This window comes from Pelobates fuscus, chromosome 7 (genome assembly GCF_036172605.1).
Source record: "Pelobates fuscus isolate aPelFus1 chromosome 7, aPelFus1.pri, whole genome shotgun sequence".
In the NCBI taxonomy this organism is placed as follows: Eukaryota; Metazoa; Chordata; class Amphibia; order Anura; family Pelobatidae; genus Pelobates; species Pelobates fuscus.
This window is the reverse complement of record NC_086323.1, coordinates 115255895-115279622: the sequence shown is the minus strand read 5'-3', so window position 1 is coordinate 115279622 and position 23728 is coordinate 115255895. Positions and strand designations below refer to the sequence as shown.

The following is a 23728-nucleotide window of genomic DNA, read 5'->3' as shown; positions in this document are numbered from 1 at the left end:
TACGTGCAAAAATGTTTGGCCCATATCGCTCCTCAACACCCATGCTAAAATTGATGACAAAATTCTTGCTAACAGGCTTAGTCCACTATTGCCATACTTAATCCACGATGATCAAACCGGGTTTGTCCTGGAGAGATAAGGCCTAGACAATACCTGCAAATTATCTTTGGTCCTGAATAAACTTAGGTGGTCCAGCCAAGGGGGTCTTTTGCTTGTTCTAGACACAGAAAAAGCATTCAAACGCCTTGGCTGTTCCTTCAACAGGTTTTAACTTGTTATGGGTTTCCTCCATCAATGATGCGACAAATATTTGCACTTTATTCCTGCCCTACAGCACAAGTCGCACAGGCTGGTTTTCTGTCACATCCATTCCAGGTCACTAATGGTACGCGACAAGGATGCCCTCTCTCACCGCTCTCTGTGTACTAGTTTTGGAACCATTACTTCATTTGATTAGACTCCAGCTTAAAATATATGGTGTGCAGCTTCATAACCACCAGATAATGATTAGCGCGTTTGCTGATGATATATTACTCTATGTTACAAATCCTCAAGAGTCTCTGCCCACTATTCTTCAATTGATACAAGACTATGGTAGGGTGTCGTACTACTCTCTCAATACTACAAAAACCCAGGCTATGGCGATTGGTATCCCCTCCACTCTGTTGAATATTTTAACATGCACTTACCAGTTTAAATGGAGATTGGACTTCATTAAATATTTAGGGCTCTCTATCACCAAAATCCACACTGACCTTTACTCAGCTAATTATATCAACATTTGGAACACTTTCCACCACCTGCTCAGGAAATGGTCCCCCTTGTTCCTCTCTTGGACAGAATGCATTGTGGCATTTAAAATGTATATTCTCCCTAGACTACTCTATTTATTTCGCATATTACGTATCACCATACCTTTGGCCTACTTTAAAGCTATACATATGTAATTTCTTAAATTTATATGGGAAATTGGTAGGCCCAGAGTGGGGATGAAACTTCTACAAGCTCCCTTGCGGAGAGGAGGCTTAGCCTTACCTAATGTGCTCACCTACTACCACGCGACTATACTAACCGCGGCTATACCCCATATGGTAGACACCCCCGACCACAATGGGTGATCTTGGAAAAATCCCTCCTTAAACCCCACGATCTTACCCATTTGTTGTGGTTGCCCAAACAGGGTAGACCAGTATTACATTCACTTCCTGCCCAGACCCAATTAATCTTACAAGTGTGGGAATAAATTTAAGAGCAAACTAACCAACATGTCAGGTTTATCCCTAGCGACCCCCATTAAAGCCTTTCTGTACTGCATTCCTACATTTAACGCTGTCCCTTGGCATGATAAGGGAGCAACACATCTGTATCACCTCTTCCAGGATAACACCCAATTTGATTTCCCCACCCTGGCTTCTAAGTATGACCTGTCCCAGACATCACTGTGTTCTTATATGCAACTGAGGTCATACTTGTTTAAGAACCAACCACAGGGTGCCCAACATTGTGTCTCTATGACCAGCATTTCAGATTGGGAAAAGCTAGGTATTACTGTGAAACTACCCAAAAATTGTAAACAGATCTGCATTTATTATAAATTATTATTAGATTATCTGCCCTTCACGGCTTCTCAATATGCCAAACAATGGGAGGCGGACCTCCAATGCTCAATAACGCCTCAACAATGGTATCACATGATCTCAGCTCCGATGGGACTGATTAAATCCTCTACATACCTAGAAGAACAACATAAAGTACTATACAGGTGGTACCTGGTGCCAGCCAGGTTACACAAGATTTACCCGCAAACCCCCTTGACCTGTTGAAGATGCAGAGACAGAGAGGGCTCCATGTACCACATATGGTGGCAATGTGCACCCATTTACGCCTTCTGGAAAAGAATGCACAAACTCATTACCGAGGTAACAGACTGCCCTCTACAACTTGTACCGGTAACTTACCTATTAATGCACCTTCCCACTGCTACCTCTAAACCTAAACAAAAACTAATAATCCTGTTCATACTAGTGGCACAACACCAGATAGCGAACGTCTGGAAGTCTACATATCCACCTAAAATCTCAGACTTACTGGTTGAGTTAGACACTACCCACATTTTTGACCTTCCCTTTATCTCGAGCCTCTAGTGAGGCATGGATACTCTGAAACAAATGGAGATCTGTAACCTAAGATCTGTTATGTAGACATTTGTAACCTGGGTATATGTAGAATACAGCAACATTATGAGTTTGACCATTGTAAACCTGCAAGATAATCAGGTATCGCAATCATTATGTTGACCTTATATACACTCTACACTGGTTTCCATTTTAAGCCACCCTATTGTTAATAGATTATGTATCAGCCCGAATAAACGCATGTTAACAATGAGACCTTCCTCTACATGGATGTACCTAACCATTTGCATTATACTCTTGTACCTATGTTGTCAATGCTGTGTTTTCATGTACACAATGGATCCCCCCCCCTACCCCTCCTTCTCTTTTTTCTGTACCCCTCCACTAAAATGTTTTAAAACCGAATAAAAAAATGTCAAATAGAAAAAAAAAAAAACCCTGATTAATTCATTCCAATAGCTATGAATTTCATGTTACATACAGACCCACAGAGATATGGGGTTATATTAATCAAAGTGTTCTGAAAAGGGATGGTTAAATGATGTCATTATTTTGATCGTGTTCTAAAAATTATCTTAATAATGACTGTTTTTCTTCATAGTAAATTTCAGATAATTCAGTGTCATGAGACTGCCAAATTTAAAGTAGTGGAAAAAAGAAATGTGAAAAAGAACAATTTTCTGTCTGATAAAAAAGTGGTGGAAAGATTGCTAAACCTGTTGCGTTGGAGTGTATTAAAAAAAATGATGGTTAGGGCACAAAAAAAAAACAACAGATTTAATAAATTGGGCACAAATTTGCTGAAAATTAAACATAAAAGTGTTAGTGACATATTTATAATATTCCCTTATTGCGTAGTAAACATCCGTATGTGGACCCACACGGGCGAATCAAGATGAATTTAAGGACCCTATGTACTGTATTTATCACCTGTACACTTTGCTATCTCTGTATAGGTACCCACGTGATGGAGGGTTCGGGGAGAATGCTTGTCACTGCTGTAGGTGTAAATTCTCAGACTGGAATCATCTTTACGTTATTAGGGGCAAGTGAAGCTGATGATGAAAAGAAGGATAAGAAAGGTGAGTGATTTACTTAGAACATGAAGCTATTTGCTCAAATTGCACACAGTGCCCACATAGTTGAATACATACACCGGTGATATTAGAAAGAGGAATTATTATAGTAAATACGGAGATCAAATATGTCAATCTGCGTTCCCACATGTTGTTCTAGTTATAAACATGTTTTTCGACATCATTGGACTGGTCTTGTCTTTCAGCCTACTGAGAAGTATTTTTAATGTTATAGATCGAAGGAGTGTCCCATCTCAAATAGGGCATGGCTGTAACTCTGCTGGTGTCACACTGTCCCGGCAGACAGGCCACAGCAGACATGCAGAGGGACATGAGTAATGGTCTGTAATTCGTGTGCCCAAGTCATCTAGTTACATTGTCTCCTTGCATGCCCCTGCGTTCATTTCACATATACTATGTATCACTGCATCAGACATGCCTGTTTACCATCTTTCCATTGATAACATCTTGTTTTTTTGTTTTTTTTAATCATCACCTCACAGGTGTGAAAAAGGAGGATGGACCAAGTCTTCCAGGTAGTGTAAGACATATTACTGTTTAGGAGTAGATATCTTTGCTTCATACCTAGGGCTGACTTGAATAAAGCGATCTTCATTAGCTCGAGTATCTGGCCCTATTAAACCACAGACTTTAATTACTTACATATCTGTGACGTGGGAATTCCAGCTGTTGATAAACTATAGCTTCCAGTTTGCCTGCCATAACTATAACCGATAGAGCACATTTGGATATATAGTTGATCAACATATGGATGGCCACAAGTTGCCCATGCCTGCTCAAAATTCTACTTAGAATAATGTGGAGAACTTGGATGAGAAATGTGATTTGCATCTTCTCTAGAAGTTCAGTAGCAACTACAGGCTTTCCTACAATAAGCTATTGTTATTCTAATTATATACATCAAGATCTAATCCATTAATCCAGATCACATTGATGACAACTTCCACCTGGTGTAGCCATGAGAATATTTCTTCTTGTACATACCATTTATAATTAGCGGCTCCTTATTTTGGTGACTGATGTCCCAAGAATGATATCACAACTTACATTGTTAGCTTTCCATAATGCAATTACTTGTCTTTAGGCACGGAACCTCATTTTGGCCAAAGTTGATATGGTTCTAGATGTTTTAGACAATGTCTTTCTTATCTATAAAGGAGTGATCATGAAATCCTTCATGTGTTCATATGTGTACTTACCTCATATTGTTAATTTAATCCAGTAGCTACATTTCTCTTTATTTTGGTTATTTTCATTCTCTTTGTTTCTTCAAATTTATCACACAGTCGGCTCCACCCATCCATCCTCTCACCCTCCTGCTGCTACAGATGGTGCCGCAGGGGCAAACGCCATTGATAATGCAAATGCCAGCTTAGTGAATGGTACGTTAACAGCATGTAGCTCTTCCCATAATGCATTGCTATCACACCTGTATTATGCTCCCATTTGAAAGGGCCTTACTCGTGCTCTCTCTGTAAACAGCAATTACCATGGAATTTTACCTGTAACTAAATGCTTGGTACAAAACTATCTATCACAGAAAGTACATTTTAAAGGTCACATGTTTAGAATTGGGAACTATATAATACTTTCCCACCCCCCTGATCGTGAATGTATGGACAAGCTAGCTAAAAATACAATACAGCTTAGTGGTACATAGAACAGTATGAATTGGTAATTTAACGAGTTGTCAAACTCTGGCAAGTCAGAAGCCCTGGAGAACAGAGTTGGACCTCGTAAAGGATGATAAACAATAGTGTTGGTAATCCAATGCTGCACTGCACGCTCCAGATAACAGTATAGGCTTATTGAGTATAGCAAAGTGCCCTCTACTGGGAAAAATGCAAGTTTATTCTTGGCTTGTTCCAGATTCCATAAAAGTTAGTTTAAATCAAATATCTACCTAAAATGGACAAAGCAGTGCTGCTTGGATCTACTGGTTGGCATAGCACACATATCCGTTTTTAAATTTTCATCTTCAATTTAAATAAGGCTTTATTTCTAGCTAACCTTCATTTGTAGGGTTTTTCAATTTGGTGTGAAATGCCGAGAATAAAGAGAATTTTAAATCTGAAGCCGAAATAGCTAAATTAAAAACAATTGATTTGAGAGATCTTTGCAATCCAACTGTTAGTTCTAAAATGTTAAATTACATTTGAATTCACTTTATTTCCCAACAATTTGCACTTTAACAAATAAACCTCTTTCTGTTATTATATATCCAAGAATGTGTTAGGTAAGTCATGTGCCATAGGACAGATGCTGGTAAATAACAATCGTTAGTATGTGTGCATTTCAAACATATGCGTCCTAGTTCTTCTTGTTTAATGATAACTGTAAGGATATAATCATGAGAGTAAATCGTCTCATTACATTTATCTATATAACACCAACATAGTCTATACTGAGTGCAATAGGTAAATTATATGGACAATAAATAGGGACAAAACAAATTAGATAAATATGAACTAGAGGAAATAAAATAATGGTATAATCTAAAAAAAATAAAAATGACATGACAACATGACACCATCTTAGTTAGGTCAGATTTCAGTAACAGTAATATTCATTTGAAATGCTAAAAAAACACAACCAACAAAAATAAAACATATAGTAATAAAAAATCATTTTTATTATTATTTAAACCATATCTACAATGTTTCCAATATACGGTACCTATTTTTATTCTTGAGAGGTTATCTTTGTTTGGATTATGGAAATCAAACAGTTACAGTTTCCCATGGCAAGACTCCATATGCTTTTAAAAGACCTTTTGGTCATAACTTTGTGTAGATGGGGGACTTTTTACTTAGAAACTCTGCTGCTTTTTTCAAGCGTAAATATCACAAGTACTATCCAGTTATTTTAGACAAATAAATACCTCCATATACTGATACACTTCAGGATTCATGTACAGTAATCTAATCTGTACACATCCTTTTAAACATCTTCAGTTAACCATATCTCTTTAGGAGTAACAGCCCTAATTCACCAGATCCTCAGGTTCTACACCGGTGGACCTCTTTTTTTGATGCCCTGCTCACAATTGTATGGCGTGTTTAAATGTGCCTAACGTGCCTGTATGTGCTTTTTAAATGAGTTTACAATTTTCCTAAATGGCCATGCATCTGGCCCTATCCATAGCAGTAACCCATATCCCAAGCCACAAGCTCTAAATGAATAAGGTCTTTTGAAATATTGAAAGGCATTTGACATTCAAAAGATATGGCTATCGAAATTTCAAAAATCTGTATTGAACAGAATTTAATGGCAATCATTGCACATACTAGTCTGGCTGGTTCTACTTTAACATTCGGGTTATACTGGAATAAATAAATAGAGTAGAGTAATTAACACCAGAAGAGCATCACACATAAGAGTTGTCTAATTTAAAAATTGTATTGTTTATTGACTTTCTCGAGCTTTGGAGTTAGATATATGAAAATAGCCCAACATACATTTTGCCAATGTATATTGCAAAGATTCAACATTTAGCCTCTTTAACTTTACTAATAGATTTTATTTTTCAGTTTTAGAAGAGCGAGGAAGTAGTTTGTTTTTATCTTACCAGAATGATACTAATCTTTATCCTAGGGTTTTATTTGAGGGTTCCATTTACTAAACAGTAAGAGGACTCTGAGATTTAAATACTAATTGCGTCACTAGCAAAATGTAATGATTATTTACACATAGCTTTTAAAAAAACAAAACATTTAAGGCTCTTAAAAATGTGTATCAGCAACATGGTGTAGTGTGTTTCCAACTTTATAAGTCCAGATATTGGGCAGCATTTAGTAGAAGCTGAACTAAACCCAACAGGATATGCTTCACGAGATGATTTTTATTTTTTTATTACGTATAATTTAAATTACATTTAAATTTAAATTACATTTATAGTACATTGAAATTGCACCTAATGAAATACTGATTTATTATTGTATAAATTTAGAGACTGTTTGAACATGGGCATTTCTATTGCAAGGCAACGCACACAAAATAAAATGTTAGCTTCAGCTCTTCTTATTGCAACTCACTACATATAGGTAGTTCTACTTTACCATGGGATGACATCACGTAACACAAGAAAAGAAGTTACTTAATGTTGACTGCTACCAGAAAGAACCCGTAAGGTTAAATAGGCTTTCTAATAACACTCACAGACGCAAACAACATCAACACGGAACTAGGAGAAGAGCTTTGGCATAGAAAAAAAATAAATAAATGCCTTATTGTTTTATGGTACAGAAACCAGCAATATTGCTTTGCAAGTAAACCTTGTGACTGTGTGTTGACTTGTTACATATCATGTTGATTTGTTATATTTTGATTGGCTGATCGGCACAAAAAAAACAAAAAACCTCTAGTCGGCAGATAGAAAGGCAGTAAGAGTCAAAACATGGAGGTTTGATAAACGTAGTTCAATATAAATAAATATTATATTGATCGTATTTATTATATCTTGGAAGATCTATTTTTACTAAGTCGTTGTTGACACTTTCTGATATTTAAGCAACAAACAAAATATACAAAAGTATAGTACTTTGTAGGTTACCAAGGAAACCTTTCTTGTGAAACGCATTTATCTCATGATGTATGCTACCCTATCCAATGTGTACAACAATGTATTCCTTGTGTACTCTGTTATTTGATTCATCTGTGCTGTTTAGTGTACGTATGTTTTAAGTTATCCTCTTTGTTGTCTGTCAAACTTTTTCATCATGTAGGCAAAATGCAAGATGGAAATGTGGAAATCATCCAGAATAAAGGTAAAATAACTGTCTAGTGGTCACCTGGTAATTGTAGTAAAGTGGGACGTTGTTACCGTGTACATTGTTTCTTAAACATCTTCACCAACATAATAAATGTAATTGCTTTAAAATGTTAGAAGGCATACATTCAATAACAATCTGATTTTATCAAGCAAGGAAGCATAAATAAATTCCTTTAAGCAAATATTAATTTGGGCTATAGAGTGCAGGGAACATCTTAACGCACTTCTATCCCGGTGTTATCTTACTTGCAACATCAACACAATTGCAAAAAACAAACAAACCGTGTATCAGACTCATTGGCTTCTAAGCATTTTTATGGCATATTCAGGTAGTCGATGTGCACTGTGCACATAATGCGGATCCCTGCTACACTGGACGGGATACCTTATAGCTCATAGCTTTAAAAAGAGCTGGTATACCAGCTGCCGTAAGTTACATTTGTGAAGAAAAATACAAAAACAGGGCTTTTTGGAAATGTAATAGAAATTACTTTTTTTTTTTTTACCATGTTGTTTCATCCATGTCTTTTCATGAATGAAAATACAAACGTCATATGCCACAAAACATATGTTGAGTCCTGCTTTTGAGACCAGGGATTGGCTGTAAAAAGAGACCATAAAGAGGTCACTAATACTCAACTATAAACCTTCTACAACCATGGCCTAAAAAGGGTCAACATTTATAAAGAATTCTACAACTATAAATGAAATGCCAGTGTGGCTTTCCTTATGGCACTGACAATGCAAGTTATGTAAAACAGACTTTTAATTTCTACTTTTGAAAAACTGGCAACTTTATAGATATTTTTTGGGGGAATAGAAAACTTGTGAACTTTGCCAAATTAGAGTTATTTTTTTATTTATCTTTTAAAATCAGAGGTGTTTCTCCTGCTGTTTCCAGTCTTGTTCATTGTAATAAGGATTTCCCCTTGTTAAATGTTTCTTTAGTTGTTCCTGTATAGGTGTGTGAGGCTAAAACAAGTTAATGTGAAGGGGGGCTGATGACAAAAGTTACCTCTCAACATTGGTTTCACATCCATTTAGCCTTCCTTCAAGTTTTTTTTTTAGAGTAGAAACTGGCATCCGATTCATAATTAAATAAATAAATAAATAGGAAACTGTCTGGATCCAGAATATGAATAAACAATTCTTTGTTGTTCACAAAGACAGGATAAAATAGATGATAGCATGATAGAGATTTGATCGGAATGACTTCCAACCTGAGACAGGCAGTTGTAAAATTAAGTTTGATGGCTGTTGAGTCCTACCGCGAACTAAAGAAGCATCAACAATCACTTTTGTTTTTTTTGTAGTTTTCTTAGAGATTTAAAACAAAAAAATATCTATGTTCTTCATTTTCTTAAGATTTATTACTTGGGCCAACTCACAGATGATCAACAAAGAGATAGGCGGCTGACATGCAGTCATCAAAATGGCATTATTACATTTTTTTCATTTCATATTTTTTGAGAGAGAGAAAAAAGATAAAATGTTATAAGAAATCTGATACCTAAGCAACGATTGGGATAAATGACAAACTTGCAGAAGAATGAGTGATATACCGTTCGAACACATTTGAAAAGATGTATGTTTGTATCGGAATCTACATATTATAATGCATGAAGAGAGGCTGGAATAATGCAAGAAAAAGAGAGAGAAGTGGGGATTAGAAGAGGGAAAGAGAACCAGTCAGGAAATTATTAAGGTCAAAGATGCAGTACCTCAATAAATCTGTATGACACAGAGAAAAAAGATTCTACAGCAATATAAAAAGTAAATTAATTGCGTGCCACTACTTGGAGTTGATTCCTTTTATTTGTACAATAAGGGAGAAGGGAGATTGTTTTGATCATGTAACATATGAGAAAGAAAGTGCAAACAGGTTTACGTTTTTGGTTTGTAAATAATACTAGAAGTGGTATAATAACTATTTATCTTGAAACATTATCTTTCAAGATTTTTAATGAAGTGTAGTGTATTTCCTGTTGGTGCAGATTTGTGACTCTCTGCTATTTTTAAGTGTTTGCCGTTGGGGTGAAATATACGGTTTGAAAGGTTAATGGGAAAGTGTTGCGGGAAATATCATTAACAGAATTAGACAAAGTGGGATTAGTCGACGTAGATATCATTAGTGTGACTTATTGTTGGTATATACAAATTGCTTTCATTGGTTCCATGAAAAGTCATTTCTTATGAAACCATAAAACTCACAACCATGACTCAGTTTGCCTACACAATCTGCACGTATTAATAAATTGTTAGGTAAAGTGTTGGTAGCGTGCATGGTCTTCAGTAGTAAATGCAACACAGGTGACAGGCACTAAACAGCAGCTGTTCCTTTTCCACATATCTTTTTTGGCAAATGCAGTATATACAATGCCTTTCCCCATTTAAACAAACACCATTTAATCCTTGACTTGATATACTCCTGTAACGATACCTAATCCCTACCCAGGCCAGTAAAGCTTTTAAAACGTAAATCTGAGTTTTCCTCTGTCCAAACATTTTGGTGCTTTATAGTACTATCCATTAGTTGAAGAACACTATACCTTCATTTTAACTAAAAGGTAGATTATGGTACATTATACTCTTGACTGAGTTGATTCTGAGTTTTAAGAGTAGTCTGAAAACAAACGTACCTTGCTGTTATGGAGTAAAGGGTGAAAGATTTGTAGATTTTTAAGGTCTTTCAAAATATAAAGAAGACAAAAACTTAAATGAACACTCCGAGCATAATAACCACTACAGCATGTTGTAGTGGTTATGGTGCCAGAAGTCCCCTGGTGTACCCTTACTGTAAGTAATCAAACTGTTCAGAACAATTTGATTTCTTACCTAGGTTGCCTCTCCCTGCCTCTAAACGCATAACAATGAACCTCTAGCACCACTGTATGTCCTACATTGGTTAAAGGAAAGATGGTGTTGAATCAAAAATGGTGTAGAATCAGTGAATGGTGATGTGAAGAGAATGTGGTGAATGGTGCCGCTTGAATAACAGTGTACCGGAGATCTTTGGTGTCCAATTAGAAATGAAACAGCATTTTATCCTCTGAAAGATTGTCAGTGGGGTTGTATTTACTTTATAATACAATTTACGAAATGTATCGTAAAGTTCTGTACTTATACAAGGAGGCTACATTTTTCTGCCATAATCTGTACTGTGCTCTTGATACCGGAGAAACTGACGGAAGCCAAGCACAGAGAGATGGACACAGGTTTCTTCAGGAAGGAAGAGATTCTTTATTGGATCACCGATCGGGACTCAGAGGGACTAGCGTCACCAAAATACAGCAAAGTCTGAGTACTGAATACATAGAGTACATTCCTTATATAGCACTGTAGCTCCTCCCACAATTAACTACACCCACACATACCCTTAACCTATTTAATAAATAGAGTCTAAACTCATCCATCCGGTCTAACCACGTGGCTCATCTGATACAAAGGAGAGGGACGCGTAATTCCAGTTCTTACATTCCTGCACCTGGTCAGTACAGTGATAACAGTATCTTAGCTACGTGTAATTAACTAACTGATACTACAAACACATATACATACATATGCCTTGTGGCAATCTTAGCCTGCTAAACTTGTATTTTACTGGAATTACATCACATTCCCCCCTTTGATGCCTCTGATATTTCACAATTACTTGAGGCATCACTTAACCTTGGTTTGCATATACCTCAGGTTACCATGAACCAGACCAGACTTATCTTATGATGTGAATCTTTTAACACTCATCTTCCTGCATTGGTTCTCCTTGATCTAGAGCCTTATACTTATATATCGCCATTATCTGTGCAGCAGCCTTCCTCTCTGCTATACTTCCTATCAGGCTTTGCACAGACCTAACTACTAAGGGTATAAGACACGGTAGGAGTAGACACAACAGTAAAATCAGTAGGACTCCACCTACCACTGCCTTAAGCCCTCCAAACCACTCATACCAGCTACCAAACCAACTACTTGGATTGTACCCTTTCCATACCTGAGTAGGCACATGCACTAGTTTAACCATATGGCTAGTAAGCTCAGCTATTGCTTGCCCTTCGTCATCTATTTGAAGACAGCAATTGCTCAGGTTAAACTTCCCACATACACCTCCCTCTACTGCCAAAAGGTAATCCAAGGCTAATCTATTTTGGTACACTGCTGTCCTCATCCTGGTATTATGCTTCGCTAGAAGATTGAGTGCTTGTGAGGTCTCATTAGTAATAATCTCAACCACCGCCTGTAATCTTATAATACGGTTGAGCATATAAATTGGGGTTCTATAACCAAAGGTACCATCTTCTGCCCACGTGGCTGGCCCATAATAATCTATGATACGCTGGGGAGGCCATTCATTATCTTCCCAGGTGCCTATCTCTAAGGGTCCCCTTTTCTTCCTATGATTCACATCATACACTTTAACACCTAAAGTCTCACCTGTTTCAATCGGTAACAAGAAGAAGGATGGTTTGAGCATACCCAACACACATGCCCCTTCCCAGTCCTGTGGCAACTCCGAATAGGCTTTCTTACCACAGATCCAGTACAAATTTGCTGGGGCTCTCCAGGTAGATGTGATGGATAAATCAAACCACACATCCTTTAAACTGGCATATCTAGCAAACGGGTTAGATGGTTCTGAGACATTTGAAGCCGACCACCAAGTTGTATTTTTAGTATCATCATCATAAGCTTTTTGCCCTAGACAAGTTAATTCTCCTACAGAAGTATTATACATTATTCCTTTCCTTGCTATGCAAACATAACCTATGATGGAGGTCTTTAATCTCCACTCAGATTTACCTCTAACACTCAAATGATAATCGGCTTGTGTAGATATTAGTTGGTCAACTGCCTCAGAACCGGACATTACCTCCTTTGCTTCCCAAGGCCATTGGTCTCCCATGTTAGTACCTCCACACACATAGCAGTTGGTAACATTAAGACTACCGGCAATACTTTCAGCTAGGTCAATGAACAGGTTTTTAGCGTTATGGGGGATCTTATTATCTATACTCATCTCTTCATAAAAGGAATGGTATACTTGATGAGTCTGGGAGGATACCGTATCAGTCTCTATTCCTATAAACAATAATGTCCCAGGATCTAAACCCGTCCCGTATATCTGAAACCCAAATAAATTTCCATACTTATCTAGGAACTTGTCGGGGTTATTAATAAGTATATGGACTGGGTTGCATTCCATAGACTTACAATAAGGGCTAGTCGGCAACTTAGTCACTATCATGTCTTTATCTACTGTCTGTCCCCAAGTCGCCCACCCCACACAAGACCAATATGGACAAAAGTTATAGTCTTTATTTGGGCATCTAGGACTCACATATTTATTTTTACTACTGGGACAAATATATTTATCATTAGACCCATACGTCCTCTCCCATCTAAGATCCCCACATACATTCCACGGTTTTCTACCACTTGATATCGCCTTACATGCATCAAATAGCAGAACACCCGAAGAATGTACGGATTCTAACACCGTCTTATTAATTAGGGTCCCCTGAGGATCTCCATTCCTGAGAGTCAACCAAATTGTACGAGGTTGATACTCTGGACTGAAGCACTTAGGTTCTCCTACTCCTAAATGGCACACACTATAGTCTATATTTAGGTATCTACATCTTGATACCTCTCCTTTACATTCGTATTGTGAATGCCAAATTAGGGTTTGGGAAATATGGTTACCTGTTCTCGTAGTCTTAATGCATACCTCACAGCTAGGAGTGTCGGTACCTCTACCTTCCTGAATATAAAAACACATATAAATAAACACAATCAAAAGCACATCTTTCGCCGTCATCCTCAGTCTTCGTCCGTGCGATGGAACCTCAGCTTCCAGGATGTGAGGGCTGCAGGGAATGGAGTTCTGCTCGTCTTCACAGGTGTCCCTTCGAGACTTTCCTGGCTTATACACTATGTGTTGGTAAGCGGACAGGCTTTATTATGGCCTTCTCACTCACACCTGTAACAATAAAATTTGTAATCCACAATAATTCCTCGTTACTCCGACTGAGTAGTGCGTTTCAACCGGATCTTGCAGGGATTCTCTGGATCTGCTGTAATTTGCCAAGAATCGACTGCTGCTGGTTTAACCCTGGAGTGATGTATCCACGGAGTTACTTCGGCTACTTTTATCGCTGTAGGGGTAGACAAAAGAACAACATAAGGACCTCTCCACTTGGGCCCTAACGGTACATTATTCCACTCTTTAATCCACACTTGGTCTCCTGGATGATAACTATGAACAGGGGGATAAATATTCACAGGTAATCTATCTTGTACCCATTTCTGTACCTCCTCCATAGTCTTACCCAACTCTACAACCTGCTGCCGGGTAATTCCTTCTCCCAACTGACTCAAGTCCCCCCTTAAGTTACCAAGTACGGGAGGTGGTCGCCCATACATGATTTCAAAAGGAGAGAGGCCCATCCTTCTGGTAGGGGTACTGCGGATTCGCAATAAAGCTATGGGTAAGAGAACGTTCCACTTAAGTTGGGTTTCCTGACACATTTTAGCCAACTGGTTCTTTATAGTTCTATTCATTCTCTCTACCTTACCAGAACTCTGGGGTCTATATGCAGTATGAAGCCTCCACTTTATACCAAGCATATGAGTCAGTTGTTGTAGGCACTGATGAACAAAAGCTGGACCATTGTCCGATCCTATAGAACAGGGTAGTCCATATCGGGGTATTATTTCTCGTAGCAGGAATCTTACAACTTCTCCTGCTTTCTCTGTACGAGTAGGACATGCTTCTACCCAGCCTGAATAGGTGCACACAATTACCAACAGGTAACGATGTCCACCCGATTTAGGCATTACTGTAAAGTCTATTTGTAGATCGGACATGGGGAGTCCCCCCATAAACTGGACTCCTGGTGGCTTTACTGGTCCTTGTCTTGCATTATTCTTAGCACACGTTACACATCTGCGTACAATGGCCTGAGTCAAATTGGACAATCTTGGTATGTAGAAATGTTTCCTGAGAGATTCTTCAGTACTGTCTCTCCCAGAATGTGTCCCGTTGTGATAATTTTGGACAATTTCTACCGCTAGTGATGCTGGTATGACTATTCTTCCATCTTCTAGCTGATACCACTTGTTCTCCAAATACTTTCCCGGTTCAGTCTTTAACCACTCCTCTTCTTGAGCTGTATAAACTGGAGTCCATTGGGACAGTGGAGTTGGTATAAGAGCAGCTATATGCCCCACATACTCCTGTCTTCCTGATTCAGCAGCACGCTTAGCTGCACTATCTGCCATCCGATTTCCCTTGGTTACATCACCATCTCCTCTCAGATGCGCTCGACAATGTATGATACCGACTTCTTTCGGCTCCCACACTGCTTCCAATAGTTGTAGGATTTCAGCTGCGTACTTGATTTCTTTGCCTTCTGAATTCAGTAGTCCTCTTTCTTTATACAAAGCTCCGTGGGCATGAGTGGTTAAAAACGCATACTTAGAGTCCGTATAGATATTTACTCTTAAACCTTCAGCCAATTGTAACGCTCGTGTTAGTGCTATTAATTCTGCCTTTTGTGCTGATGTTCCTTTCGCCAGTGGCCGAGCTTCTATCACCTTGTCTATTGTTGTCACTGCATATCCTGCATAGCGGATCCCTTCTTTCACATAACTACTGCCGTCGGTGTAATATTGAACATCGGGGTTCTGGATGGGAAAATCACGAAGATCTGGTCTACTTGAAAATACTTCATCCATTACTTCCAAACAATCATGTTGACTTTCAGTAGGTTGCGGCAAAAGGGTAGCTGGATTTAAGGTGTTTACAGTCTCTAAATGCACTCTTGGGTTTTCACACAACATTGCTTGATACTTGGTCATACGGCTGTTACTAAACCAATGATTTCCTTTGTAATCCAACAACGTCTGTACTGCATGTGGGACTCGTACATAAAGTTCTTGACCCAGAGTGAGTTTATCGGCTTCAGCTACTAGCAGGGCGGCTGCAGCTACGGCTCTTAGACAAGGTGGAAGTCCGCTGGCCACTGCATCCAGTTGCTTAGACATGTAGGCAACAGGTCTTTGCCATGATCCCAAGTACTGTGTCAATACTCCCACAGCCATTCTTCTTTGCTCGTGTACATATAAGTAGAATGGTCGTGTGTGATCAGGTAGACCTAATGCTGGGGCACTCATCAAAGCCTTCTTCACATCTTCAAATGCCGTTTGCTGTTCTTGGGTCCATAAGAAGGGGTCGTGCTCTGTACCTTTGATGGCTGCGTACAGAGGTTTTGCCAGTATCGCATAGCTGGGAATCCATATCCTACAGAAGCCTGCTGCCCCCAAGAATTCTCGCACTTGTCTTCTATTCTTGGGTATTGGTATTTGGCAGACAGCTTCTTTTCTCTCTGGCCCCATAATCCTTTGACCTTCAGAGATATGGAATCCCAGATACTTGACAGTTGGCAAACACAACTGAGTCTTCTTCCTGGACACCTTGTATCCTGCCTTCCAGAGAATATGTAGTAGATCGTGCGTTGCTTGCTGACATTTTTCTTTTGTAACTGCTGCTATCAACAAGTCATCTACATATTGTAACAATACACATTCTCCTGGGATAGACTCGAAATCCAGTAGATCTTGACTTAGAGCTGAACCAAATAGGGTAGGTGAATTTTTAAACCCTTGGGGCAGTCTTGTCCAAGTCATTTGGCGTTTTGAGCCCGTTACAGCGTTCTCCCATTGGAAAGCGAAAATACATTGGCTTTCTGCGGCAATTCGGAGGCAAAAGAAGGCATCTTTGAGATCTAAGACTGTGAAGTAAGTAGCCCCGCCCGGAATTAAAGCAAGCAGGTTATATGGATTGGGTACAACTGGATGTATGCTAACAACCGCATCATTGACTGCTCTTAAGTCCTGTACAGGTCGATACTCATCTGTACCGGGCTTTTGAACAGGCAGCAATGGGGTGTTCCAGGGGGAAGTACAGAATTTTAGGATACCATACCGTATGAACTTATCCAGATAGGATTGGATGTTCTTCTTAGCCTTCTGCGGAATGTGATATTGTCTTAGGCTCACTGGATAAACCCCATGTTTCAGTTCAATTTTTATTGGTGGAATATTGCGGGCCAGTCCTGGTGGGTTGTTCTCTGCCCAAACTCCTGGTATGTTAAACAATGTCTCATCACTCCTAGGGTTTTGGCTAGTCAACACTGTATAAAGTCGCCACTCTTCTTCCTTTGGTACGGATAAAGTCATAATACCTGAAGGTCCATTAAACTTTAAGGATGTTGTTCCATTTGGTAGGAACGTAATCTGCGCTTGTAATTTTGATAGCATATCACGTCCCAGCAATTGGACTGGACATTCAGGCATATAAAGGAATTGGTGTTTTACTACGTGGCCTCCCAATGTACAGAGTCGACTTTTAAGAACCGGTTTTTCAGCACTTCTTCCAGTTGCTCCTATCACAGTAATAGTCCTTCCAGATGGAGGAGCAACTAGATTAGTCACCACTGAATGTTCAGCACCAGTGTCGATCATGAACGCACTCCTTTTCCCCCCTATTGATACATCGACCATAGGCTCCGCTCGACCAAGGGGGATGGAGCCCGGTCGGTATCAATAGTCCTCCATGACAGTGTCAGCCAATCCTACAAAGTCCCTACCTTCTCTATCGCGGGACCTTTGCGCTGCTGGAATATACCTGTCTTCCCTAACACTTCCTCTGTTCCCATTACTCCCTCTATAACCATTACTCCCTCCGGGGCCTCCTCTACCTCTCGCTCTACCTCTAAAGTTTCCGTAGCCTGCCCTGGGTTGGTCTCTCTCGTACTGCTCTCTTTGCGGACATTCGTTCCTCCAATGCCCTTCTTCCTTGCAATACGCGCATTGATCCCTACTCAAAGGCTCCCTACTCCATCTATTATTGCCTCTATCTGGGCCCCGTTTATCTACGCCTGCGATCGCTACCGCTAGCATATCAGCCTTTTTACGCATCTTGCGCTCTTCCTCTTTCTTACTTTCTGTATCCCTGTTCATATAGACCTTATTTGCTACCTCCATTAGTTGGGTGATGGACATACCTGCAAACCCTTCTAACTTTTGTAGCTTGCGCTTAATATCTCCGTATGCTTGGCTGACAAAGGCGGAGTTAACCATTCGGGAATTGTCTGCGTCTTCCGGATTAAAGGGGGTATACAAGCGGTATGCCTCCAATAATCGGTCATAAAAGACACTGGGCGCTTCATCGCTTTTCTGGATCACCTCAACTGTCTTCGACATGTTAATGGCTTTCTTTCCTCCGGCTTTCATGCCAGCAATTATAGCGTCTCTATAGGCTCTGAGTTGAACCATATCAGCACCATTTACGTTCCAATCGGGATCGGTGTTGGGATAGTGTGTCGCGGCCCATGCTGCTGGATTGGCTTGGTTCAAAGCACGGGCTCTATCCTCTAATGCTTTAATGGCTGCTTGATTTATTCTTGTCCTTTCCTCATTGTTAAATAAAGTCATTAGTAACTGCTGGCAATCAGCCCATGTCGGATTATGCGTCTGTACTATTGAGGTGAACAGATCAGTCATAGCTTGTGGTTTCTCAGTATACGAGGAATTATGGGTCTTCCAGTTTAAAAGATCGGTTGTGGTAAATGGGACATATACGAAGACTGGGTCAGCGTGTGCCATTTGACCTGCGGCATCGATATAAGCTGACCCGGGATTCAGACGAAGAGGCATCTGATAGTGCTTTAATTGTTGGGCACCAGTCAACTGTCGGGTTTGGATGGGGCTACGTAGAGAGGCGTCAGTCATGGGTTCCGGTCGGGGAGAGATAGGGTATGGGGATGTGGGAGGTCGGTTTTGGGAAAAGGTCGTAAATAAAACACTTCGAGCCGAGCTAGATGAAGCTTGACCGGAAGTCTGAAGTGGCGCCAAATCAGGATATTCGTTTCTAATGGGGGTGGATTCTGGTTCCGGAAGGGGAGATTTAGTACGAGGGGGGGTGGATCCTGTACTGGAGGAGGAAGCGGAAGTGGATGAGGGTAATGAGGGGAGGGGTGCAGGACTTCCTGCGTTTGCGTCACTTCTTCTTAACGGAAAGTAAGGGGGCGGCAAAGGGATCTCGGACTCAGGGGGCGTGTCCAAAATGGGCCTAACACCAGTCCTAGTGGACGAGCAAGTCCTAGCTACCATGAGGCGACACTGCTCCTCGTGGCATGTCTGGAGCCATTTTGGCGAGTCATTTACGGCCTGTCTCCAACAGTCAATATAAGGAAACTGGCCGTAAAGTTCAGGCCTACCCGATACAGCCACGTGTAAGCGCTGTACCAGAGTTGGATCCAAACTGCCACGTGGCGGCCATGCCGCAACCAAAGTAGGCCACTCCCTAGTACACAAAGTGACCAAACGTACAGGAGACATCTTTACCCCAAAATCACAAACTTTGAATCCCTTTTTAAAATTCTTAACCATACATCCTAAGGGATCCGGAATCGTTGACTGCGACGCACCCATACTTAACAATGGAACGTCGTCGACAACGAATACTATACACGCGTACTATTCAACAGTCACACCCGTTTCCTCTGGCAACAGCACCACGTGGTACGGTTACCAAGTGAAACGTACACAATAACAATAAACACTCAGGGAATTCCCGTACACACACAGCTGTTACACCAGTCACTATATAATCAATATTATGCCCTTTGGCGTAACTATACAGTCACCCACGCTATAATTCTCTATATACGAATTACCCGTCTATAACACACCCCAGTAACATCGTCTTTTACAAATAGCGGTTACAGTACGGTTAGCATAGGTCAAAGCACAAGTTAAGGTCACAATACAATTATTAGTGGTTATGGTGTTAAACATGCAATGGACGACAATGATTAGTACTTATTATATAATGTCAGTAAATATACAGGGTTATGGTACCGTGCACTATAATACAGCAACACACTATTAACACTCTCGCTAGACGGCTGAGCTCGCGCTATCTAACAAGATATACACTTTACTAAAACAATCGTTAACACATTTACAATTCCCAACTAAACTATTGGCCAGTACCTTGAATGGACTACCTAAAACTATATACACCCGTTTTGGTTAGCCACACTGCCCAATCACCACATATATAGCGAGCTAGAGAACCGAATTTACACAGGCGCCTCTTAGTCGCACTATCAAAAGTCTAGTGGGTTCCAAATTTACACGCCTTCCCACTTAGCCCAGATAGGATGAGAACTAGCGAACCGAATTTACACAGGCGCCGCTTAGTCTCCCGGTCCCTCCGACCTAGCGAACGTAATATACACCCTAGAACGCTAGTCTAGACAAGACACCGGTGTCCGGCTAGGGCTATTTACACCAGGACCCCGCCTGACTAACCAAATCAAACGGTCTGACTAAAGAGCGTTCGATCGAGCGGTGCGCCTTCGCTCCTTCCCTCCGACAGAGGGGGCAGATACACAGATTCAAAACCCCTTTGGGCCTACCGCACAATCGGTATACCCCTAGTGGGTCCTGCCGTCTAAAACAGCAGTTGTCTTACCTCCTCGTTCCTGAACCTGAGTTCACACTCATCGACGGGGACACCCCAGCACTTCTCACGTAGAGGCCGATGATCTCCTGGACAACAGACCAGTGGCGCCGAGACGAAGGGAGGTCCACGCAGAAGTTCAGGGGTGCAGCCGTAGAGAACGTGGGCAAAGATAGACCGTCTCACGCCTCTGCCTCTCAGCTACCGTTGAACGATGAGCTTCCCGGCCAATGCACCAAATGATACCGGAGAAACTGACGGAAGCCAAGCACAGAGAGATGGACACAGGTTTCTTCAGGAAGGAAGAGATTCTTTATTGGATCACCGATCGGGACTCAGAGGGACTAGCGTCACCAAAATACAGCAAAGTCTGAGTACTGAATACATAGAGTACATTCCTTATATAGCACTGTAGCTCCTCCCACAATTAACTACACCCACACATACCCTTAACCTATTTAATAAATAGAGTCTAAACTCATCCATCCGGTCTAACCACGTGGCTCATCTGATACAAAGGAGAGGGACGCGTAATTCCAGTTCTTACATTCCTGCACCTGGTCAGTACAGTGATAACAGTATCTTAGCTACGTGTAATTAACTAACTGATACTACAAACACATATACATACATATGCCTTGTGGCAATCTTAGCCTGCTAAACTTGTATTTTACTGGAATTACATCACACTCTGATCCAAGCAATGAAGTAGCAATTGAGAATATCCATTAAAAGCTAAGTCTGCTGCTGTTATTTCTTTTAAAGCTATAACGGTAACCCTAGTGTTGGTGTTGGTGATTTATCTTTATGGACTGGAATTGTATATATGATATATTAGAACATAGGAAACTTGCTTGGTAAATAAGACAATACAAATAAAAAGCACAATGTGAAAAGGCCAAGTTCTAGATGTTCAAAGGGCTGTGTTAACACTTTGTTTCTGATTCGACAGCCAAACAGCAGGATGGCGCAGCTGCTATGGAGATGCAACCATTGAAAAGTGCTGAAGGTGGAGATGGAGAAGACAAGGACAAAAAGAGATCAAATCCTCATAAGAAAGAGAAATCTGTACTGCAGGGCAAGCTGACCAAGCTGGCCGTGCAAATTGGGAAAGCTGGTAGGTCAGATGGAACATTCTTCTCCTCATTAATAATTGTAGGCTTGATTATTTATTAAATGAATAGAGTTCAATAAACTGGTTTTGACCAAAAAAATGTATTATCTTATTGGAAAAGAAACCTATTGTATAATGATATTTGTGCACCTGGAACATGCTATTGCAGAGTGAAATATGATCACCAAGGTGAACACACGGATGATAAATAAAATGCTGCCCACGATTGAAACGTTCAGATTGGAAAATATGCGTTAATTGAGATGTAAATGTGAATGCTTTGGTTTCAGTACAAATCAGCAGGGTTGAGTTGACTATTATATAGTTTGTCTTTTCCATGTTATATTGACAACCAAAAAGTCTGCCACTCATATATATGCATTTACATACTAAAATAGTCTTGTAAAATAACAATACAGTAATTAACCACGTTATGCTCCAATTAGTATATGACCCACAGTCAGACTAGGCTGAGGAAGGCGTGGAGAGGTAGTGAGTGGCACTTGCAGAATGCAAAATTACAAGAACAATCATAGAAAATTATCAAATACACCTCCACAAAGTGCAAAATATAATGTCAATTTAGGCTAATGGCAAGTACGTGTATTGTCAGTTCTGTACAAAATTGGCGTTTGACGTCAGCACGCACAGCATGGGAGAAAAAAGTAAGTTTAAGCTTTTATTTTTGGGGGGCATTTGGAATGGGGTGGACCACCACAGAAAGGGTTTCTCCAAACAAAACCAGTTTTTTATAAGTTTTTTTTGGGTGGTGTAACACTTTAATTCAGATTCCAGGGCTAGAAACCCACAAACTGAAATACAGGAATCTTAGTAATACAATAACTAACCACTCCCATAATACTAAGGCCAGTAATATCCAGTTAGGTTTAAGTTAACAATATTCCATTTTGATCATAATAGGATACAGCCATATTCCGTTAACATTGCACTCCACATCAGACTTTTAAACATTTTAATTCAATAGAGGTTGCAATAGAATCAAAATAAAATATGCATCTTCCTGTCCCAAGGCAAAGACATTTTTTTTCCTAATCGAACCAAAAAGGTTCAGTAATTTTTAACAAACTATTTTTATTAATGTAGATCAAAGTATACATTATTTTTTGGGAGAGTGTGAGCTTCTAGCTGGGGCCAACACAGGGCCGGCGCGTCCATAAGGCGGCACAGGCGGCCGCCTTAGGGCGCACCGGCTATGGGGGTGCAAAATTCCAGTGACCGGCAGGAGGGAACTGCTCCCTCCAGCCAGGTCACCTCCTGGATCCCCGGTGCGGCGTCCGGCTGAACTGGATTTGGAGGCGGCGAGGGAGCTCTGATCTCTCTGAGCTGCTCCCTCGCGCGCCTTTTGCAGATGCCGCAGGAGCCGGAATATGACGTCATATTCCGGCTCCCGCAGCATCAGTAAACCGCCTGCGAGGGAGCAGATCAGAGATATCAGAGTTCCCTCGCCGCCTCTGAATCCAGTTCAGCCCGACGCCTCCCAGCAGCCCCACTGGACCACCAATGAGAGACCCATGCCAGCTCTCCAGGTAAGGAGGCTGGGTGGGAAATTTAAATTATATTTAGATTATTAATTACTTTGTGTGTGTGTGAGTATGTGTGTCTGTGTGTGTCTGTCAGTGTGTGTATGTATGTGTGTATGTATGTGTGTTTATCAGTGTGTGTATGTATGTGTGCATGTGAGTGTGTGCATGTGAGTGAGTGTGTCTGTCAGTGTGTGTATGTGCATGTGAGTATGTGTGTCTGTGAGTGTGTGTGTATGCATGTGAATATGTGTGTCTGTCAGTGTGTGTGTGCATGTGAGTATGTGTGTCTGTGAGTGTGTGTGCGTGAGTGTGTCTGTCAGTGTGTGTGTGTGTGTGTGCATGTGAGTATGTGTGTCTGTCAGTGTGTGTGAGTATGTGTGCATGTGAGTATGTGTGTCTGTCAGTGTGTGTGAGTATGTGTTTCTGTGAGTTTGTGTGTGTGTCTGTCAGTGTGTGTGTGTGAGTATGTCTGTCAGTGTGTGTGTGTGTGTGTGCGCATGTGAGTATGTGTGTCTGTCAGTGTGTGTGAGTATGTGCG

At 40.5% G+C, this 23728-nt stretch overlaps 1 protein-coding gene across 10 annotated transcripts in view; it reads left to right on the top strand.

The window, feature by feature from the left end:
* Window positions 1-23728, top strand: part of ATP2B2 (ATPase plasma membrane Ca2+ transporting 2) — a 268768-nt gene that overhangs the window by 199557 nt on the left and 45483 nt on the right. For 5 of the 10 annotated variants that reach the window (XM_063426462.1, XM_063426463.1, XM_063426461.1 and 2 more), the window contains exons 6-10: window positions 3092-3217; window positions 3715-3747; window positions 4519-4614; window positions 7957-7998; window positions 21485-21649. In XM_063426462.1, the coding sequence (XP_063282532.1) occupies window positions 3092-3217; window positions 3715-3747; window positions 4519-4614; window positions 7957-7998; window positions 21485-21649 (462 nt within the window). The remainder of the gene's footprint in view (window positions 1-3091; window positions 3218-3714; window positions 3748-4518; window positions 4615-7956; window positions 7999-21484; window positions 21650-23728) is intronic. The other 5 variants (XM_063426466.1, XM_063426469.1, XM_063426468.1 and 2 more) reach the window with 3 other exon arrangements.